Source organism: Chionomys nivalis, chromosome 3 (genome assembly GCF_950005125.1).
Source record: "Chionomys nivalis chromosome 3, mChiNiv1.1, whole genome shotgun sequence".
NCBI lineage: Eukaryota > Metazoa > Chordata > Mammalia > Rodentia > Cricetidae > Chionomys > Chionomys nivalis.
Window position 1 is genome coordinate 68,339,702 of NC_080088.1, and position 22,566 is coordinate 68,362,267.

General features: G+C 40.7%; 1 protein-coding gene across 6 annotated transcripts in view; it reads right to left on the minus strand.

Moving 5' to 3' along the window:
- The window catches only part of Tp63 (tumor protein p63), a 210,975-nt gene that overhangs the window by 51,718 nt on the left and 136,691 nt on the right, over window positions 1–22,566 (minus strand). For 5 of the 6 annotated variants that reach the window (XM_057764111.1, XM_057764112.1, XM_057764113.1 and 2 more), the window contains exon 4: window positions 19,068–19,322. In XM_057764111.1, coding sequence (XP_057620094.1) covers window positions 19,068–19,322 — 255 coding nt within the window. Of the gene's footprint in view, window positions 1–19,067; window positions 19,323–22,566 lie in introns of those variants that run through there. The other variant, XM_057764117.1, reaches the window with a different exon arrangement.

The window sequence follows — 22,566 nt, forward strand, 5'->3', positions numbered from 1 at the left end:
TCTCCCTCCTTTCAACACTACTTCCTCTCAGACAATTCCAGTGGCGATGAAGCCACATATATACAGCATGTCTCTAGTCAGTCACTTATGTGTACTTTGGGGCCTTCTATGCACAAACCAATCGCATACATAGCCCTGCTAATCCTAGATGAAGAAACACCAAACATTTAAGGACTCTTATCATTTTTTTTTTGTTTATTTGCTAACATGGGTGTGGCAAGAAAAAATCTTAAATTATGTATAAGAAATGCCACAGTGATAAAAGTCAAAACATCCCCCTTGTGAACGTGGGTCTCTATCTCTGAAACACAAACTCCACTTCTTGCTCTTCTCATGGTCTGTATTCTTGTAACGCCTTCCCCAGTTTGTCTCCTTGACCTCAGTCTTCCGACTTCTAAATGACACTTAGTCATTTCCCTCCAATAGGATACAATATCTTCACCAATTACTGCTTTCCCCAGGCTTGTAAGATAGCGCTTAGTTCTTTGGGATGGCATTCCAAGATTGTAATCCCTCATTCTAAATCTGAAAACTTCTCTCCAGCACTGTAGTCTTTCTCTAAATTCTTTGTACTCCAAGGATACTCAACTTTTCTCTATCCTTGGGTATCCAGGATACACCCATGTCTCCATAAATTTAGTCACTCTCTAACTTGAATGTCTTTTCGATGTTTATCTATAATAGTGTCCTGCTTTTCACTTTAAAATCTAACAGGAAATATTGGGTTCTCTGAGAAACTAGATAAATTAGTATTTTCTGTTCTATATCATAGTTTGTTCAGACAAGAAAGAACAAACAAAGAAATATTGAAACTCATTGAGTGCCACAGTATCGAGATACAATGACCAGACAGAGTTCCCCCTTCAGACCTTTTAAGTGCTGGGGATGGAATGGGGAGTTTTCGTCTACAGTTAATACTTCTAGTGAGTTTAAGTGGATAAGCAGGAGTCTGCCTGGAAGACAAAGGTGGTAGGTAGTAGGAAGGACATTCCAGAGAGATTAGAGCCCATGTCACACTGAATTACAGCCAGCTTTATCACTTCTCAAAGATTTACTGCAAGCCCTTTGAAGAAAGAAGAGGCTAACTTATCTATTAATATGATTCCCTACAGCATCCAGCCCTCATATTAGCTAACTGATTTGTCAGGGACATGCTCAGTGGGCAGGCTCTGGACTATGGGCTTCATACAGTGACCTCTCAACAACCTTCCTGAGAGATTATTTCTGCCTGACAGAAATGGAAATTGAATTACAGAATAGTCTGGTCACTTGTGTGGTTTTTCTATCTATGTGGTTTTGTTTTTCAAGAATGTCTTCTGGCCCTCATAGAATGTTCTTCGAAACTAAGTGCTGTTCTATGGGTAATACCAACTAAGCCTAGAAATATGGGATAGCCAAACACTCATGTGCTTGACGAGTCCCGGGAGACTCATTCAGACATCAGCTTGGCCACACCAATCTGGGGGCGAGGAATTTTGAAGTTGCCAAGAAGATCTAACTTTAAATAGAATAACCAAAACTTTTAAGTGACGTCTTCTTTCCACATCATTATAGAGTTTTGTATATAACGTTAGTTTTTAAAACTTGTGGAAAAATAATGGTATTTGCCTTTTTATTAGGAGAATTTCCTTTTATCTAGATTTCACTGGAGTTCTATCCATACTGTATTTTATTCATTTTCTTCAATCAAGACTGCACATATTTTGGAATATCAAAAAAAAAATTAGGAAATGAAAAATACATGCAGACTTACTTCCTAGAGTAAGCCATTTGTTTATATTTTGGTATTTGCAGATTTGTCTTTAAAGTGGATCTGAGCAAAGGATAAATTCAATTTCTGGGTACAGTCTTTTCTACAATGCAAGCAAATATAATAAACTCAGATTCATTTAAGTGATGCAATACTTCCAACAATCTTCAAGTCAGAGAAAGAAATTTTCTATAGGTGTTTTTTTCTTTTTTATTGTTCTTATTGAGCTATAAATTTTTCTCCACGTTGTGGTGGCCGTTGGTATTTGTACCATCTACAGTTGACTCAGACAGTGTGGAAAGACTGGGATTTACCAGCTAGGAAAGGACAAAGATGCTAGCTGGCTGAGAGGAAGTTTGAATGAGTCATTTCAGAACTACTGACTTTTAAATTTCCTTAGTATTTTCTTTGCTCTTCCTTTTTCCCTCTCCGTCTTCCATCCCTCTCTCTTGTCAATCTATTTCCATCTTGACAGGAAGGAGCGAGAAGCAAGCTGGAGCTGACCGGAAGGAGCAGAGCAAAAGGGCAGCAGAAGCGACAGGGAAAGGCTTGCTTTCCCAGGCACTGTGGGCATCTGCTATAGAGCACACCACCTACTTCCCCCTAGGTTGAGTGTTGAGAAATCAGAGCTGCCATACACTAAAGAAATACATGAAACATCTATATAAAAAGCTAAGAGGACTCCCCATTACATTCCCACAAGATATTTCCTTTTCTGAGGGAAACAAAGGAAGCTACTAGGGGTAGAAACAATTAAATTTCCCTCTACTTAAATGATTTGTTCATTACTTAAGCATATCCACTCACACTGATTTTTGCCTCCCATCCTGATAAGTAGTTTTTAAATCAAGTTTCAGCAAAACTTCAGCGTATTTATGAGCAAAGATCTAGGTAGGTTTTTTTTTTCTTTCTATAGAATAACTCTCATGAATATTTTAAAACTAGAAAATGTCGACTTAAAAATATGTATGTGACATATATTTGTATCCTGATGATTAATATAGTCATGAACTGGGCATTCATTTTATATTTATAATTTGTAATCTCATGCTGATACTATCAGTTCAGTAGAATGCCTCCCTAATATTTAATAGTCAGTTTGACTCTAAACACTTTAATTCTATTTCATATGGAATAACATTGTTGCCATTTTTAAAACGAAGCTTCCAGTACATATGCTGGTTATATAAGGAAATAATATGTGAAGGGGAATCTTCTAAAACCTTATAAATCATTTTAAGATTAGACCTGTTCAAACAGGCACTAAGGCATAAACACGTCTTGGCCCCATCCCATGCAGAATGGGTCGGCTCCAGATGTTCTCCTGCAAGCTATGTCTTGCCTAGTACAAGAACATTCATCTCCCAAACACATCATTTCACCTTCTTTGCCTGGAGCCACACACACACACACACACACACACACACTCCAAATCACAGGGTTTATTATTACTACTATTATCGGCTCCTAAAGAAACTCTGCTTTAATATATATATGTATATATATATCTATATATCTATATCTATCTATCTATCTATATATATATATATCAACAGAGAACAGGAACTGAACATCTAATCTTTAGAATGTCACTTTCTAGTGACAGGGAGGTTTCTTTTAGCCCTTCACAAGCAAATGACAATGGAGCAGTCTAACCAATGTCCTTTGTGCTTTTCTTTAAAAAAAAAAAAAATAATAATCCACAAAACCAAAGCCTGGGCCAGCAGTGACTCACAAAACCAGAGACATTAGCTCATGGCCATGAATCAGTCGTGAGAATTCTGCTGCGCCCCTCCCCTCTGTAGTGTCCTTGAGGGTAGCTGGTCCCTAGCAGAGATGGCTTATGACCTAGGCACTGTTGTTAGTGATCACTGAAGGTTAATGCTGCTCACGATCAAATGCTATGAGCAAATTGGCAGTGAGAACAGCTGTCGACGGGGAGAATCCTACAGACTGGGGATATCCACAGGATTTCCCAGTTAGGCGAGTCTCCCATAATTAGCCATTCCAATGATTCCAGGAGAGAAGGAAAAAAAAACAAAAACAAAAACAAAAAAACCTCTACCCTCTAGACTCCCCGGGTTTTCCCTAGGAAGAACTAAAGGGCAGAGGGGGTCAGCTGTGGGGTACTCAGAAGGATTGTCTTTTACCTAAAAGCAAGAGTGGAAGGATATACATTAGAAAGTTTTAAACTAAGTTGGATAAGAATCACCTCGCTCAACCAGAGCCTCAAGCTTAGATGTGTGAGGTTCAGCTCCCAACTTGGGAGCGAGGTTCACTGGTAGCCTCTCTCAAGGCAAAGGCAACAGTTCCCATGGATACCAACTTCCTTGTTTATAAACCACTTATACCTCATTATCTCATGTGGCCCTCAGGAAAGCCCTGGGGGGTAATTATCATAATCCTCATTTTAAAGATGGGGAAACTGAGGCACCAGCAGGGCCCAGCCATTTGCCTAGATCCGAGCTAGAGCGCAGCAGCCCACTGTTGCTATCAGCTATTCCCTGGGGGTAAGCGATCACACAGGAACCTTCTCTGGTTCTTTCCTATTCTTCCCTCCCTGTCTGCCTAGCCCTAGACATACTGATTTTGTTATCTTCCTCCTGCCTTCTCTCACCTCTCCCGATCTTACAGAGTGAGTTATGTCACAAGTGAGCGTTGTGGCCATCACTCTGTGTTTGCACAACGGTTCCCTTTGATGGTCTGTTCCTTCCAGCGGCATCCACACAGGACTGAATTCTTCCACCTTCCGTATGATCTGAACATAATTATGCCTGGGCTTCAAAGGAACATTCCACCTGTGATTTTCAGCATCCTGCCTAGAGATGTGTGTTGTGGGCTTTGACCTACATAGGTGAGCAGCATCTTACCTTCACTTATTCAGTTTTCTGTACTCAGCACAGCTTCCGGTGGAATGGCAGTGTGCGGGGGCAAGCACGAAGGCTTCCATGGGCTTTACTTAGGCTACTGGAAGGTCAACACTCCATTTATAGGATAACCCAATTGCTTATTCAGCCTTTCCACCACTGCCTAGTGGAAAGCTCCATGACAGAAACAAGAACTATCCCATGGAGTCAACTCCTTAATACAGATCCCAACAATAGCTACAGCAGGGCAAGTGTAACCTAAATTCTAACCCGAAACCTATAATCCTTTCAATAAAAGTCAGCACTCACTAGAAGCTGCAGCCTGGAATTTAGACTCACTATATTAACATCTACTAATAATATCATCTTCGTATTGGGGAAGATGAAGCCAGTAGAAGGACAGGGTTCCACTGAGGCCAAATTGACAAAGGTGGAATTCAACTTGGCTTCACCTAACCAACAAACCGAATTCTGCCCCTTTACTTCTTTGCCTTCTGAGGAACAGATTTCTTTTGTCGGTTAGCTGAAGTCAGGCCTGAAGCTCTACCTTTGTCTATTTGGCCTCTCCATGACTTGTGAGACTGCCAATTTTAAATATTGTATCTTCTATACCTTTTCCTCTTTTTGAAAGCAAGAATTTTGGCATTTTACTAAATTCGTAGCCTGCAAGACATAGATACACTGTAAGAACCTCTCATTGTTTCAGGCAGTGTTTTGCTTGCTTTATGTCTCACTCAATTTACCAGGGAGCGTTTTCATTTTAAATCAGGAGTTTATGAAATGCACTTCATTCAAAGCATTCCGTTTTCTGTTTCTGAAGTCTAAATTCCAATGTCAAACACATTATGAAAGCAACAAATTAGGACTGAGTCCATGCCCTACAGCCATATGCTCAACTGACAACTTCAAAACAAATTCTTAAGCCATTTAAGAAAAAAAAGAAAAAGAAAGAAGGAAAGAAAAAGTTAGCTTGGGAATGCTTCTAAGCAAGCTTTAGCAGGATATAAGCCCTCTGTCTGCTCATATTACACCGTGGGCAGTACCTAGGAAAAATATATTTATTCTAATTTCCCTTTTCCTAGTTTACTTCGTTCCAAAGCTTCTTTAGAATGATGAGTATGCCTATTCCATTGGACAGCAGTGACAAACAGATCACAATGCTACTCTGGCCATCTCTTCTTTAAGTGTATGCTCATTTCCTCCAGAAGAGACAGACCTCTCTAGTCCCTGGGCACTCAAAGACTAGCACTATGAATGCCAATATCAAATCAAAATCCCATCAAATCAGGCTATGTTCAGAATTAGTGGAAAAAAATATCCTGATGTTATAGTAAGAGACTTTCTGCTTGAAACATCACCCACCTATAAATTCAGATAAGCAAGAGGCTGAAGCAGGAGGAGAGGAAAACTTAAGCCCAGGAGCGTGAGGCCAGCCAGGTTGCACACTGAAACGCTGTCCTATCACAACTCATCCCAGTGGGTTGGAACATTGAACTAAGGATCATAATTAAACCCTGTCATTACTCATGGGCAAAGAGTCTTAAAAGTTTGATTGCTTCTCTGTCTTTGCTAAATTCAAGCAGATGTTGACTGAAAGCTGCCTGGCAGTTTAAAGGCAAATTAGGAAAGTATATAAATTAGCAAAGTGTATAGAATTACATATTTCTTCGTTAACCCCACCTGAAATATATCTGAAAAGAAATTTAGTGCTCAATAGGAAACAGACTTGCAAGAGGGAAAAAAATAGGATGTGCCCCTCTCTATTCCCTGTCTTTTAGTTCCCAAAATAACTCAATCAAGTCTCCCAGGAGGAAAAGTGAAAGAAACAAGAAGCATGTCCTCATATCTAAATGCAAAAACACATAATAGACTATGAAATGCAGTAATTAAAGATGGAAAGCAATTGGATTGATTTTGCACATTCCGTTTGAATTCATTTGGGTCTCTTCCCCAAAATAGAAGTCCGTATCATAAACATACACCATTAGAGCTAGTACCGTGTCTTAGAAAACATCGGCTAACAAACACAATGTGTGGTTTTCAGACTTTTGAGTTTCCAGTGAGACAGTCCACTTCCCCTGTCACAGCCAGAGTGCTAATCCCAGGGTGCCTAAGATAATAGCTACTCTTGGGTGAGCGTTGGGGGAAGAGAGGAATATTAAAACCTGCAAGACAACGGCTAGTAAAACTTGTTTGTGTTAGCAACCCCGTGTTTATTGACTACCCAGTGCAATGATACCAGTTAAACCAATGCTTTGGAAAAGTTGAATATCAAATGTTTTTTGATAAGGATCATTGAACACAGTAATGAAATCAAGACACAATCAAGATTTGTTCAATGAACTAAGCATGTTGGTTCTCACAGCTAACTTCTGTCCAAAGTGGATGATAAAATTTTCATTCTCTTTTTCCCACAGGCCTGTGTGTCTGGAGAATGTCTCAAATGGTGTCCACTGAAGACTCACATATTTCAGTTTTCATATTTCTGTGCTTTCTGCTCTCTCCCATTCTCACTGTTGAACACTGACCCCTCTGCGTTTTTTAGACAGTTTTATTTTTTTATGCTAACGTCTATAGTTGCTTCTTCTAGGTCACAACTCTGAGGCCTTCCAAGTGTTATCAGGTTTTTTTGTGTGTTTTGTTTTATGTGATACTCGCCATCACAAGCAACGGCAATCTTCACAGATCCAGTCCTACTTACACATACCTATGCATTTGTTACAGCCTGTGCTGTCCAGCAAGCACCACCTCTTTTCTGCCATTCTAACAAATTATAGTCACAGTGAATTGTGTCAAGTAAGGAAGTGTAGGGTCTCACATGTATCGCTGCTCCAGTATTCCTATGTTAAAGATGAATATCTATATTTCCTATACTTTTGTAAGAAAAAAAAGCATCATAGATTAAAATACCAGTTGTTAGATAGGATACCCATTCTGGATTAGCAGTACATTTTGAATGCATACACTAATGACTACCCATTTGCTTCTTGAGTAGGAATTACACGAGAAGCCTGTAATTCCTCTGAATGTGGTGCTGAGTGAGTTGATTCCCTGTATCCAGACCCTGAGCTACCCAACTATATCATTGCTCATAGAGCTTTAACAAGAAAGTGATGGGTGCACATTTCTGAAGTTATAGGATGGTTCTCAGGCAGACTATAAACACCTCTGAAATGTGCTTCTGTTGAATCTATGTATGAATGTGTAGATGTTAGGCTTTGAAGATTGGTGAAAGTTAAATAAGCTACATAAAAGAGGTAGAGGAATAGGAGATTAAGACTGGCCAAAGTTATCTTGTGATAACTCCTAGAAGCTGGCAATCCCATTTTGCATGTTTTGGACAATAGGAAAAACAGTTATCAGCTATCTTCCTACATACAGAGGGAATGCAGATATACTAAAGCACTTCAACACAGCCTGTGTTTATGAATACTTGGATAGCATCTACCTTGTAAACATATGAGAATAAGAAATAGAGGAAGAGCCTCCTTGCTGATGAGGAGTGACTTGAAGGAGATCATTAATCAGTACAACATGGGTAGATTTTCTAAGGATGCATCTCAGCTGTGAAAGTACAGAAATAGTTCTTCCAAATTCCCGTTATTGAAATTTCATCTATTCTGTTGGCTAGTCTGTTTTATCTAGTTATAAACTGTCTCAACATTTCTCAGAGGCAGCAACTGCTAGTTCCACAGTTTTGTTTTATTTTTATAAAAAGGTAGAAAGCATAAGTATAGGCTACAAACCTACTGTGTAAAAGTAAATCTTGAGTCTAATACATTTTCTAGTCTTTAACTTCATCCCTGGTCACCAAGGCAAAGGACTAGAAATCTCCCTGTTTGGTATTCCAAGCCTTTCTCATATCTACTAATGTTGGGGGTGTCCTCTTAGACCACTCTACTTTTGGGTATAGAGCATCAGACAAGGTTAGTAAGGGTATATACTAATATATTTTCAAATTCAATAAGAAACAAGGTTTTTTTTCTTACATGTAAAACCCTTAATAATATGATGAGAAACAAACTCGCTCTATACACTAGATAAAAATCTAAACTTGTTGAAGACAATTTTGAGAAAATTGGTGTTTTAAGTTACTGTAACTGAATGTATTAAAATTCTAGGACATCAAAATATTGATTAAAATATTTGTTATGATAAAGCTAGCTTTAGGAAAGTCAAATTCATAGAAGTAACTTCTAATATTTTACAAGTAAAACTTAACGTATCTATCAAGGCATATAAGACAGTTAAGTAAACTATAGGACTGTAAGAATGTTTTTGACATTTTGTATAAGTATAGATGTTTATAGCAGTAATTACTTTGGTTTTATGGTATATAGTTAATCACATGTATGATTTATTTGATGGAGATTGCTTGGTCAGAAATGTAAGCCAGGCGATGGTGGCGCACGCCTTTAATCCCAGCACTCAGGAGGCAGAGACAGGCAGATCTCTGTGAGTTCGAGGCCAGCCTGGTCTCCAAGTACAGGCTCCAAAGCTACAGAGAAACCCTGTTTTAAAACAACAACAACAACAACAAAAATGTAAAACTAACTTATGACACTGTTTAATGCGAATTTTTCTCAAGAATACAAAGTATGAAAATGGAGTAGAGGCAATTCACATCATTTAGGGCTTTATATTCACAAATATAAAAGTCCCAAAATAATACACAAGATATAAGGGAAAGTACAAGAAGGGGAATCATAGATACAAGATATATTTGTATCTCAAGTTATCAAAGGGTAATCAACATAAATTCATCCTACTGTTCCTCAGAGCTGGATTCAGTTAAATGTGTTCTAAGGAGAAACTATTTTAAACTATAAAATAGTATAGTATATACAGGAGCAGGAGAGATGGCTCAGTGGCTAAGAACACCGGCAACTCTTTCAGAAGATCCAGGTTCAATTCCCAGCACCCACATGGTAGCTTTCAACTTTCAGTATCTTTCATTCCAGAGGAACCAGCACCTCTTCTGGTCTCTGCAGGCACCAGGCATGTGTGTAGGCAAAGCACCAAAACACATAAAATAAAAAACAACCCCTCCTTTTAAAAAGTATATATTTTTCGTTTAATATTTATACCCAATGACTTAAACATGTAGCGTGTGCCATTTCATGTCTTTGTCATTGAGCCGGAAAACCTCAGAAAAGAGGCTGAATTGCCAACATGGGAATGTTGTAGCCCAAGAAGGTAAATCGAAGCAACAAAATTCAAGGGATGAGGTAATAACATGCTGTTTTGAAAATTGAATCTCCCAGGCTCCCAAAGCACTTCATAAACTTTAATTATACCTCAAAGCCATCTTGCCAAGGAAATATTATAATACCCATTTAACAGATGGGCAGAGACAAAACCACCTGCCCCAGTTCCTCTTGCTTATTAGTTCCCCCACAGTGGCCTTCTGAGTGCCATGTTCTCCTTAATGAGTCGTGTGCTTCGGGACCCTGTCAGATGATGTCACAAATCAAATGAGAGCCTTCAAGTAATCCTTGTTCTTATTTGCTACATCTTGGAGGCTATTCAAAGAAAAATGCAGAGAATCTTCTAAAATACTCTCCTCGTGGTATTGATTAAAATTTTCCTAAGAACATAAAAAGGCCCAACAACAACAACAACAACAACAACAACAATAATCCCCTAAACTTCAGAACATACCAAAGGATCCTGTTTGACTCGGGAACTTGAAATTTCAGCATTAACCCCACAGAAAACAGATGGAAACTCAGTTTGTCCGGACAGAATGAAATGGCAAATGTTACGCTTGCTCATATGAACCTTCCATATAAATTCAAACTAAACGAGATGGCTCACTCTGCTTGTAAAGGAAGAATCCCTTTTTAATTCATCACACAGTAAATTAAATGTAGGTAGACCTGCAAGATGGCTCAGCAGGTAAAGGTGCTTGTCACTGACCCTGAAGACCTGAGTTCTGTCCCCAAGCCCTATGGTAAAGGGGAGAAGCAACACGCGTGAGTTGTCTCCTGACCTCTACAGGCCCACTGTGTCATACCTGTCCACACACATACGCATGTGAAATAAATAAATGCTGCAGCTTGGTCTTCCAAAAAAAATAAGTATAGGTTCTCTGACTACTTTAAATTTTATTTTGAGTTTTAGTTTGATGATAGGGTTAAGAATATTATTTAAAAAACCACGGAAAGGACACCGACAAAAATCCTTCTCTTTGGGTGTTCCTCTTCCTAATTACAGGACCCCATGGTCTAAAACCATTCCATGTCTAGGACCCATCATGAGGCTGAAAGAATCTAAGAGTTACCATCCCATTCTACAGAAGTTTCCCCTGTAGTATAGAAAGAATAGAAGGCACTGAGCAGAAAATTGACATTATTTAAAGTTCTCATGAATCCAACACTCCAGGAGAGCAGAAAAACAGGGTACCAGGAACCTGGCAACATTTACAAAACTCAGCTGTCCACTTCTCATAATATCACTCCATGGAGGAAAAACGTAGAGACCAAAAAAGAGATGAAAAACTTGGAAGCAATCTAAGTAGTATATTGATTGTTCTTGGCGTCCATTCAAGAGGCTTTATTCGAATACAGTTGCCTTAACGCGCCCAGTGACAGGTGATGGATGAACACCTTTCAGGAGAAACTCACATGTGCCCTTCGTGAGATGGATAGGAACTAGGGGACAGACCGTGCTCATGGTGGAAATGGTTCGCCAGGAAGTGACAGAAACGAGAGTGTGCAGAGCTCATAGATGGGAAAGTACCAACAGCAAACATCCCACAGTAAAGGGCACATCCTTCAGGGCTGATTCTGAATACACATTCATTTTAAGGGATTTCTAGTGACCTTAATGATATAGTATGTTTTTCTTGAGTCATTAAAAAATTCTTCTGGTATTATTCTCTGTTTATGCATCAATTTTCAGGTGATCTTTATTCCAGAACATGCTGTATGTGCCAATTAAAAATAAACTATCAGTTAGTAAGCTGAGAAAATTGATTTGAAGCCCGTTAAACCTCACTGCCCTCTTTTGATTATAGCTTTGGCTAATTTTAGAGTTAAGGGACAGAATTCCATAAATTCTCTAATGATAAGAGCAAAAACAAATAAAATACTTTATGCAAGTCCAGAGCATACAACCAGGGTTTTTATAAGATAAAATTTTATAGACATGAGAAGGTGGGAAGGATAGATTCTGTAAAAAAAAATAAATAAATAAATAAACACTGCAAAGGTATTGCCTTGTTACATGGAATAAGATTTCAATCTCTATTTCCCTTAAAAGGGACAGTGAATTAACACTTAATGAAATATGGCTGATAGTAACGGATAGCTTCTACCTTAGAGGCTTGCAGCTACTTTATTCAGAATTCAAATAACCTTCTCTTGTCTTTGTCAACACATTGCACAGGATGGAAAGTTAGCCTGGCTACTAGTTTTGTTTGGCTTATAGTATTTTATGGGAAGATATTACTGTCAGTTAAAGATCTGGAGGTGTTACATGCAAATCAGAGTCTCTAGTTTCTCTTTAATTGTTTAATGACAGGCCTCACTTCTCCTAAGACTGCCAGCTTGGACTGTAAGGCAGAGGACCCTGCAGGCATGGTGTGTCAACCCATTTCCACACAGGCTTTGCACTAGTCATGGTGTGTCAACCCATTTCCACACAGTCTTTGCACTAGTCTTCCTGGCACCAACATCTCTAAGCTCTCTCCTCTGGCGTAGTCCATTGTTAGTCAAATACTCTGCTGAATGTCAAGCTTCCGGTGTCTGACTCTTGATCTTGAAAATGCATCATTCATATCATTTATAGTGATGGCATAGTCAAGATTGTCTCCATACTAGCCCAGAAGTTCAGGAAGGCAGGGAAATGGCATGCACAGTGGCTAGGGATCCCTATGGAACTCAGTTGGCCACTGTCAGGGACAACTAATGAAGGAGAAGAAAGACAGGAAGATGAGGCAGAGAGAAGGTGAGGAAGAAGGGAGGGTGAAAGGAATAGGAGGAAAAGAAAGAATAAGAGGGAAAGAAAAAAACAGGGGAAGTGTTGGGTATTCTTGTTTGTAGTAGTGAAAGCAATAATTAAAAAAATATTTCTGTTGGATCAATGGTCCTTATTACATCTGCAGTAAATCAATATTAATTGTTTTTAAAGAAATTCCAGGCTTCAGCTCACAAATCACTCAGAAGACAGTGGGATAGTGATAAACTTTGCATTAGGTGAACTTGGACTTGGCTGACTAGCTAAGTAACTATATTCTGGACTGAGGAACATCTCTTCTGTAACATGCTTGACCAGGGATGTGTGTAAATCCAAACCCCAAAGGCTATCCCATTAACCATCACTGAGAGTCACCGAGCATGTTATTTGAGACAGAGTCTTAGTACTCTGTGTCCTAAGGAATGGCTTGGGTAACTCATTAGTGCGCTTGATGTACAGAAAGATGTGCTTACATCTTTATCATGGACAATTTATAGAACAGCTTTGCCAAGAACTAAAAATAACCTTTTTATGGGCTACCAATTTCTTTCTTGTTTCAGCAATAAAACCTAACTGTCACTTAACTGTGAGACTATGCTAAGGTTGAATTAAGGCTTAAACTTTGGGGGTTGGAGTGAGTTGGTGTGTGGAGGGGGGGAGAGAGAAAGAGTGACAAAGAGAGAGACAGAAGCCAACAGATAGACACAGAGAGTTAAAGAGACAGAACTAGAGAGAGAGAGACAGAGACAGAGACAAAGAGAGAGCATACTAGGAATCGAACCCAGAACCTTGTGAGTGTCAACCCTGTATCGCATCACTGAGGTGAGGCTCCAGTCCAGAAATATCTCTGCAAATCACAGACAACATGGAGAAGTTTATCATGTGCTTTGATGGGCTAGCCACAGAGTCTGCATTCCAGAGGGCCATGCAACAGGCCGGCTTGCATTTGATTTCTGCAGAGCTGGCTGCCTTTTTCTGAAAGTCTTACATTACAGGTAACCTGATGACAGGGAGTGGGCCACAGGCACGCATCACAGCCTGCCTGGCTCCCTCTGAGACTGAGACTCAATCGCTAGGATCAATGGAACTCTCTAGGGAACTAGCTGTTCCCTTTTCAAACTTCACCTCCCTAATCTCCCCACTGACTCTAGGCAGATTCTTCAAAGCTCTGGACATAACCGGAACCTGGTATGTTGAGGAAGAGCAACAGAAGAATGCTGTCCACAAACCACAGGCCAAGGCAGAAGGGCCACATCCATGGGTGGCTCACGGTAAGGCTCAGGACTGGGATCTAGCTCAACACTAACTACAAACAAGGTGTCCTTAAGTTTACTAAGGACCTGCCATGTGTCCCACATTGTTCTGTGTCTAGGTTAGGGTTTCTACCTAGTAAGTCTTGCAAATCTATAATGAGAGAAAGACACAAAAACCCAAATGATTCTCCTCCCCAGAACAATATCATTCCTCACCTCAGTTGGAAAATAATTAAAAAAACAAACAAAATAGAGAAAAACCTAACCAGAGGGTACACACAGAGAACTATCTGCTCTGTTGTGGGCTGCTAATTAAATAAATAATGTCAGAGCTGTAAAGGGGTGTGACTGAGGTCAGTCATCACAGGCAGCTTGGGTCAGTCTGTGGATGGCAACCTCACTGCTGCAGTCAGGAGAAAGAAAACCCTCTGCCTGCGGAGGCAAGCTTCCTTCTGCTCATTGTCGGCGTTCATGGGACTCTTTCTTTGTACCACCAGTGTATAGCAGCCATCTAGCATTCTGATGTGCACTTGTGCCTCGCTTTACTGAGCTAGTGCCCTGCTGTGCAGTGTTTCAGTGAGAGCCACACGTCTGAAGAGAAGTCAACAGCAAAGTCTTCAATAAATAGCATGCACTGCTTCCCTGACCATACAGGGAAGCAAAACAACATCTTAACATATAAAATAAAATTAAAGGTAATAAATACGTGTGTTAAATCATGAAGTTTTGTAATTAGAAAGGGCCCACGCCTGTGCTGGCAAGGCGAGACTTTTTCAGCCTGGCAAGCTGAAGAAGCAAGACAGCCAATAGCTGTCTGTGCTCAGGAAAGCCTGTTTCCATGGTGTGTCCTCTGCCAGGTATTTGGATAGAGGATAATTCTATAGTCCTTTGGGGCTGAAGTATGCATGCTAATATCTACAAATCATCAAAAAAATTATGGAGACTCTCTTCTTATTTTTTTAAATTATTATCCGTTATGTAACTGTACCCTCAGCAAAATTGCAATAAACTTGCAATACAAAAAGACTCAAATTCAACTTACAAATTCAAACCCAGCCAAGTTAGACTTGTGTGCCTATGATTAACCAAGCACTAATAGGTACATTTACTCATCTTGTACTCTTTACAACCAAGTACTGATACCCATGCCTGTGAGCAAAGAAAGTAAGGCTCGGAGAGGGTGAGTCTGAGGGAAAGTCCACACGCTACCAGTGTGTTGCAGAGATAAAATAAGTGCTTGCATTTCTTGACATCTTCTAAGTACCATTGTTTCTTATACCCTGTGGCTGATGAGTCTCAGATCGAATGCTGGGCCATTCATGTATTATTAAATAACAGGCCTCTCTAACTGGGGTCAATTTAATTGTGGAAATAAGAAAGTCTGAAACAAAACCTCGACTTGTAGTTGACAGGTGTGTATGTGTATGCAAGATAGAGTAGAGGAACCTATTATCACACTTCACTTAATTTCCTTGGGAGAAATTATACATATATACTATATATAGTATATACAGCATATATACCATGCATAATATATATAATATTCTTCCAGAACTATAACAATACCCCCTCCAGCTATCTAAAGTAGAAGTGGTGAAGGTGCCTGTCCCCATGCTCTGAGCATCTTAGAGGCTGGGAGTGTTTCTGAGACAAAACCCTGAAGACTTTGGAGGAAGAACATCATGACGAGTTGACACAATGCAGAGGCTCAAGGAAACATCTTATTAAAGAGTCACTGGAAGGACTAGGCTGAAAGTGTGGCCTCCACTAATGACATCTGTTTCTTCTGCTTCGGGTTTGTGGGAGACTGCATAGATGCCTAGGGTGTAAGTGTTCTGTAATACAGTCCAAAATACTCTCTGCTAGCTGAACATCAGGGTACTAGAGGACAGCACTATAGGACACAGGGGCATCAGCCAGCTCTACAGGACACAGGCCTGCTACTGTCAGTTAGAAAAAGTGACAGTCTGGATAGCATAGGAAGGATACTATCTGGAGCGAAGGCCATGTGACAGGATTCATCTTGTGACTTATTTATTGAGGCTTCCTATTTTAAAATTGGGGGTAAAAGACTTAGTCATGGGGCAAAATTAAGACAAATACTTATGTAACTCTTCTTTGGGGCTGGAGAGATGACTCAGCAGTTAAGAGCCCTGACTTCTTGCCCAGAGGACCTGGGTTCAATACCCAGCACCCACATGGCAGTACAAAAACTGTAATTCCAGTTCCAGGGGTTCCAATACCCTCACAGACATACATGCAGGCAGAACATGAATAAACATAAAATTCAATAATTCTTCTTTATGATGCAAAGCCTGTGCATGATACAAGAATATGTAACTTGTCCCAATAATTAGATGCTGCTATATACAAAGCATGGATATCCCTAACTAAGAAATGTCTTCATAGATGGTTACCTCACAAGGACTCCAGTGACCTTGAAATAAGGCTGCTTGAGAGCGAAAAATTAAATATAATAAAACTATAGTTATTGTGCAATACGCTAGTGGGACTATTATTCTATAGAGATCGTAGACAATTAAACAGAGTCATCCAAGAGATGTCAAACTGTCTGGCAAGTTCCACTTCTGCATGGCAGACAGTGTACATGCTGAGAACCTCGTCACCTCTAAAGCTTTCTGTCCTGACTATTAGTACTGTCGCCTCATCTCTGACAGCACTGTCACCATCTTCGTCCTCACCAAAGCACCATGAAACTCCAGATGGCTGAAGTGACTTGGCTAAGGCCACACTGACAGTCACACTGCCACCCAAGCTTTCTAGCTCTCACCCAGATCTCTAAAATCTAAGTGCTTATATATTTTTCCTGTATGGGCTTCTGATACTGCTATCATAGCAAGGATATTTTATCAGTGTGTATTTCCAAATCTATGTTTTCCCAAATCTATGCTTTAAGCAGGGGAACTTCAGTGCTCTTTGTGAGACGATTTGTTTCTTTGAGAGAAGGTCCTTGATAGTTGGTGGCTAGGGTTTGTTTTGAACGTCCAAGTGGGTTTTGAGCCTATTGAGAAAGGAGTGTTGGGCGGGGGGAGAATGGAGGTAGGCTGGTTTAATGCCACTGCCCCAAGCATTGCTTCCAGAACTTTAGAAGGGAAGCGATAGTCATTTGGTGGTCTCAACATGCTCTTTATGCCCTCAAACAAGCAGACCCAGGACTTAGTAACCAGTCAAGTAACGGTTGCTTCTGAGGCTCACGAATACCATCTCCACGTCCCACTCTATGTTCACACGCCTTTGTAAAGAGGTCGCTGTCCAGGTGGATAGCAAATCATCACTGAGAAATTCCAGTATGTTCTGAAGGCCACTCCGAGATTGTAAATAAAAAGAGATGAAGAATTGTGACACAATTGACAAGCAGGACATACAGGGAAGATCAAGTGTTAATCTGGCCCTTACATCCATGGTTGAAATATGAGCCATCAGAGTTACTTCTCGGACCATGAAAGGAGAGCACTGAAGTAAGATGAATTTGTAGACAATTTAGGGACTTCCTGCTTGGGAAGCCACAAAAAGTCAAGCCATACTCCATTGAAGAAGGCAGATCTTAGAAACAGCCCAGCTTAAACTTAAACAGTATCACTTGGCTTAATCTGTATGTTCTCCACATTTCCTCCCAGCAGGACGAAGTAATAAATCCATGCTATTGGCTACACAAATGAGAGGGAAAAGGCAAGGACCAGATGCGAGATGATGCCAGGAAGTAGTAAGTGTGATGACTGTAGACAATCCTTGAACTCCACTCACCTGGGTGAAGGCAGGCGGTCAACTGGGTACCATCTATAGGATAAAGGTAGGAGTACTCTCTAGAGAGTCGGGCTTCATAGAGTGGCAAAGAACTGGCTACGCTCTAAAAATGCTTTTCAGTAGAATAATCATTTTTAGAAGATTCTCATAAATAGTAAATTGTTTGAGAAATCTGCACAGCTTTATGGTTGGCATCCTTTGGTTAAACTAGTTCAAACTAGTTCTGTAGGAGTCTTCCTTTATGTACTAAGGACATTATAAATGTTAGTCTGTAGTACAGTATAAAAACTGAGAAGTAGGGTAAGCATTCTTCTGATTCTCCCCCTAGGGCCTCCCATAAAGGCCCAGTCCACTTCCTTTAGACTGGGTCTCATGAAGCTGCTCAGCCTGGCCTCATAGTCTCTGCGTAGACCAGGAAAGGAGCTGAACTGCAAGTCTCCTGCTTGAGCTTAATGAGCAGTTGCAACTACAGGCCTGCATCACTATCCCTAGGTCTTTTTCTTTCTTGATTTGGGGACATGGATGGATGGCCAAGCATTAGAAAACTTGTATCCACAACATATGGGAAGCTAGGTTCTTCAACATTTGAAACCAGGATTCCTTTGCACTGACTCAGGGCCCTAAATAGTTGTAGTGGTTTTTGATGGGGGACAAGGCATTATAAACTAAGTGTATATATATATCAACAAATTATGACCCTTGCTATAGAGTCTACATGAACAAGCACATTGGTCTTAGGAAATGATGTTCATTGCTTTAAATGGTTGCATTGTATTTTGTTAATCACTTCCTTTTTGGGTGGCTGGATTTTTTTTAATTGATTTTATTGAGCTATACATTTTTCTCTGCTCCCCTCCCTTCCTCTTCCTTCTCCTTCAACCCTTTCCCATGGTCCCCATGCTCTCAATTTACTCAGATTAGATCCATGTATGTCTCTCTTAGGATCCTCATTGTTGTCTATGTTCTCTGGAACTGTGAATTGTAGGCTGGTTTTCTTTGTTTTATGTCTAAAAGCCACTTATGAGTGAGTACATATGATATTTGTCTTTCTGCCTCTGGGTTACCTCACTCAGTATGTTTTCTAGATCCATCCATTTGCCTGCTAATCACTTCTTACACATCTCCATCTTTTGCAGAGAGGAGATTGGTGGACACACAGCACACCCTGGAAACTGTCCATATTCTAGGACTACGCCATTTCTGGTCGCAACCATTGTCCTGAAACTGCATACAGAGTACCTCTCAGGAGAGGGTCGCAGATAGGAACTCATGGGCTGACGTCACAACTGGAACATTTGGTTGCCAGGCTAGGCCAGGTTTTTGCATTGACTATCACCTACATGCTCCATAAGTGTTAAATAAGCAAAGACAATTTTCCCTCATTAGATAAGTAATATATAAACTTGGAAGAGGGAAAAAAATTCCTGGGGTCTGATAAAGACAGCTCTGGGTATGGAGGTGAGGTGCGCTTACCGTCCAGGTGGCCGACTTGGCGGTGCTTGACTGCTGGAAAGACACATCGAAGCTGTGTGGGCCTGGGTAGTCTGTGTTGGAAGGGATGGCAGGGGATGGAGAGAGGGCATCAAAGGTGGAGCTGGGCTGTGCGTAGGGCGAGGGTGCCGTGACGCTGTTTTGTGCGTGGTCTGTGTTGTAGGGGCTGGTAGATGACGAGCCATTCTGAATCTGCTGGTCCATGCTGTTCAGGAGCCCCAGGTTCGTGTACTGTGGCTGCAAGGACACCCACACACCCTGATGTTAGTCGTGTAAGCCACAGTTCGTTGCTCAATAGAATAATAAAATAAATAAACAAAAAGCATCATTTGGTATCCTTTGTGAAAAACTGGATATAAGATTCCAAACACTTCTTAACAAGTAAAGCCATCCCTGGTAGAAGGAAATGTCCAATACAGCTGGGTGAGTGTTGGAAGATGGAATTTATGCTTACCCAAAACAGGCACAAGCGCCCAGGGCACAGCACTGCTTAAACATTATTTGAATAAATGCTGACTGCATTAATTGCTTTCTTTAAAAAAAAGCCGCATACAATATTCACAAGGAAAAGAGACCAACTGATAGATTTTAGGAGCTGAGCATAAAATTATTGTAAATATAGGGCAAATTTTCTTTTTAGCATTAAATCTAAATTTATTTGACAACCAAGTCAGTTTTCAGTGAGATGCTTATGGAATTCATCAAAATCTTCTTATTTACTTGCAAAACAAGTTTCTCATTACCAGAGAGGGGAAGTGATTTCCCCAAGCACTGCCCACCAGACCGAGCAGAAGCTCTCTAGCAGCCTTATGTCAGCTGGCAGTGGCAGCCTCCCTTAACCCGAGTTATACTGAGCCTGCCTCCTGAGGGGTCACTGGCTTGTGGGGTTTGTGGGACAGTTTCTCGTGGGGGAAGTCTTGTTTCCCAGGTAATGAAGGGGAGGAGAACCCCCTCCCACTCCATTGGTACATATTCTTAAAAGGAAACAGGGAGGTTAGTGTTTCAATAGGAATATAACCTCAAGAGACCCAGGCTATGAAATATGAGGAAGAACTAAAAAATATTTTAAAATATTAAAAAAGAAAAAAAAGAAGGAAGAAAGGAGAAATGAGGGCTTGAATTTTGTTTTCCATTTCAAACTTTAATAACATGATAACATGATTTTATCCAACTTAATTCTGTCCCAGGAGGCACTAAATGGGCTCCGTCATTCCATTCAGTCCAGAGAGCATCTGCCGCAAGGCCCAGCCGCACACCCAAGCCATTATATTCATGGGCTCACATTCCACTGCTGAATGCCACCTCCCTTTTCCTCTGCAAAGAATCATTAATCTATTGACACTTAGCCCCACGCTGACAAGAACAGCTGCTTGTCTCCTCTTCTCTCCCTTCTGACTTGGGCAGCTTCTACCCCTCCCCTTCCAGCCTCGACCTCCCTTCCAGACAGGTGTGCTGTGGCTAAGCTACAGGTAGACACCTAGGGGAGAAAAATAAATAAATAAGACCCTAGGAGGTACAAAGGTGTCTATGCCTTGCCGAACTAAAGCTTTTAGGTACCAGGCTGGAGGCCATGGTTTGGGAAGTGAATTGAAGAAATCTTATTTGTGTTTAGTTAAGGGTCAGTATACAAAGCACTCTAGAAAGTCCTGTAGGAATCAGATAATGCTGGCAAGGGCACGTGCTTCCCTATAGCAGGACAATTAGGGAGGCAGTGGTCCCTGACCAGAAGGAAAGAGAAGCTAGTCGAACACTTTCTCGCAGGCAGTAAATGACTGCTGTCGCACCCCTCCCTGCCCCTCCGGCTACACAGCAGAAACATCAGCTAATTGTGGGCTTGGAGGAGAACAAAGAAACACCGGCCCTTTGAATTCCCACTCCCCTCCAAATACATAGAAGGAAAAACGTTGGGGGCCCCAAAGTTTTAAAAGCCAGTAAGCAAACACATCAATTCTCCAAGGACTTAAGCAAAAGTCAAATTCCATTTACAGAGGCATCTCAAAGGCAAGCCCTGCCCTGGCTGCAAGGCTGAACACAGCTGACACCGAAGAAGAAACTTCCAAAGAAGAGTCTTCCACAACTCTCTGAGAGCCCGGTGGCTGCTGACAGATCTGCTTCGGATGCCACGCTAAGTTCTACGCAGCTAAGTAAAATCTTAGACCAGAAATGACTAGAAACAGCATGAATTGTTCTGACGAATTCCTTAATATACACAATATAAACCTAAAGTTCTCAGTATTGAGTAGACTCAATTTGTTATCCAGCAATAAAAAGGAGAAAATCACTTCAATTTAAATTCCTCCCAAATTATGCTTTAAAAACAAATCAATCCAAGTACTGTACTCAACTGTCTCATGTTTTAAAGAAATTATAAATCCAGCACTTCTTATTGTGGGCTTAGATGAGAACAAAGAAACACATCTTTGACTGTTTCTAATATTTATAAAGTGAAATGAATAAACACGGGGCACAAAAAAACATATACGGGGAAGTCCTCCTTGGACACATTTATTACGTTGTTGGGAGTCAGTTAGTTGAAAGCCACAGGAAATAGCTCTATAGAAGTTGAGTTTGAAATATCCAGTATTTAAAGAAGTTCTCGCTTGCTTACTTCTAACCCATGCCCAATGGCTTGCTGGAGATGCTCCCTGTAGGCCTCAAATGGGAAGTTTTCACCTTACAGCCCTTAATCCTAATAGAAATCATCACTCATTGAAACTGGTGGTAGAAGCATCATTCTCCAGCAAAGTGAAGCTGGTGGAGGGGAGGAAACAGTACTGCCCCCTTCTTTACTCTTGGCAATACCGTGAACACACAGAGGAGCAAGGACTTACACTGGAATGCTAATTGATTATTGATGATGACAAGGAGGCATATCAGACACTAGAATGTGACATTTGTGCATCAGACACGAACACTGCCCTGGGAAGAATTCCATTGGGCATTTGTATTTCTTGTGTAACAAAGAGTGTCAGGATATTTGAAATGAAATATGGAGGAGAGTCTCCCTGTCTAACGACAAAGGATCTCGATTTCAGGATACCAATAAGGTGAGCTGCAGGTGCACACATACACAGAAAGAATGGATGCCCAAGTTATGCCCTGTCCTGACAGAAAATGCAGCCTTCTTTTCAGAAAATATGAACACATAAACGGGCATAATTTGTCTGTTACTTACTACACTCCTTATAAAATAAGACGATTGATTTCCGCTGACTTTAGTCAGTTGGTTAATTTTCTGTAGAAGTTACTTGGAAATAAAAGACTCCCTGACTAGACCCGAAATATCAGCCAAGCTTCTCGCTGAAGCATCTTCACATCCAACAGAGATTAGTTGATCTTCACACTGAGAGGGTGAAGCACAGAGTGCCCACGAGGCTAGACTACACTCTTGGATGTCATGGAACACCCTTAGAATGTTGGGGAGCCCAGATACGGTTGTGACAAAAATAGGGGTTCCCCATAGATAAAAATCTGTTTTCTT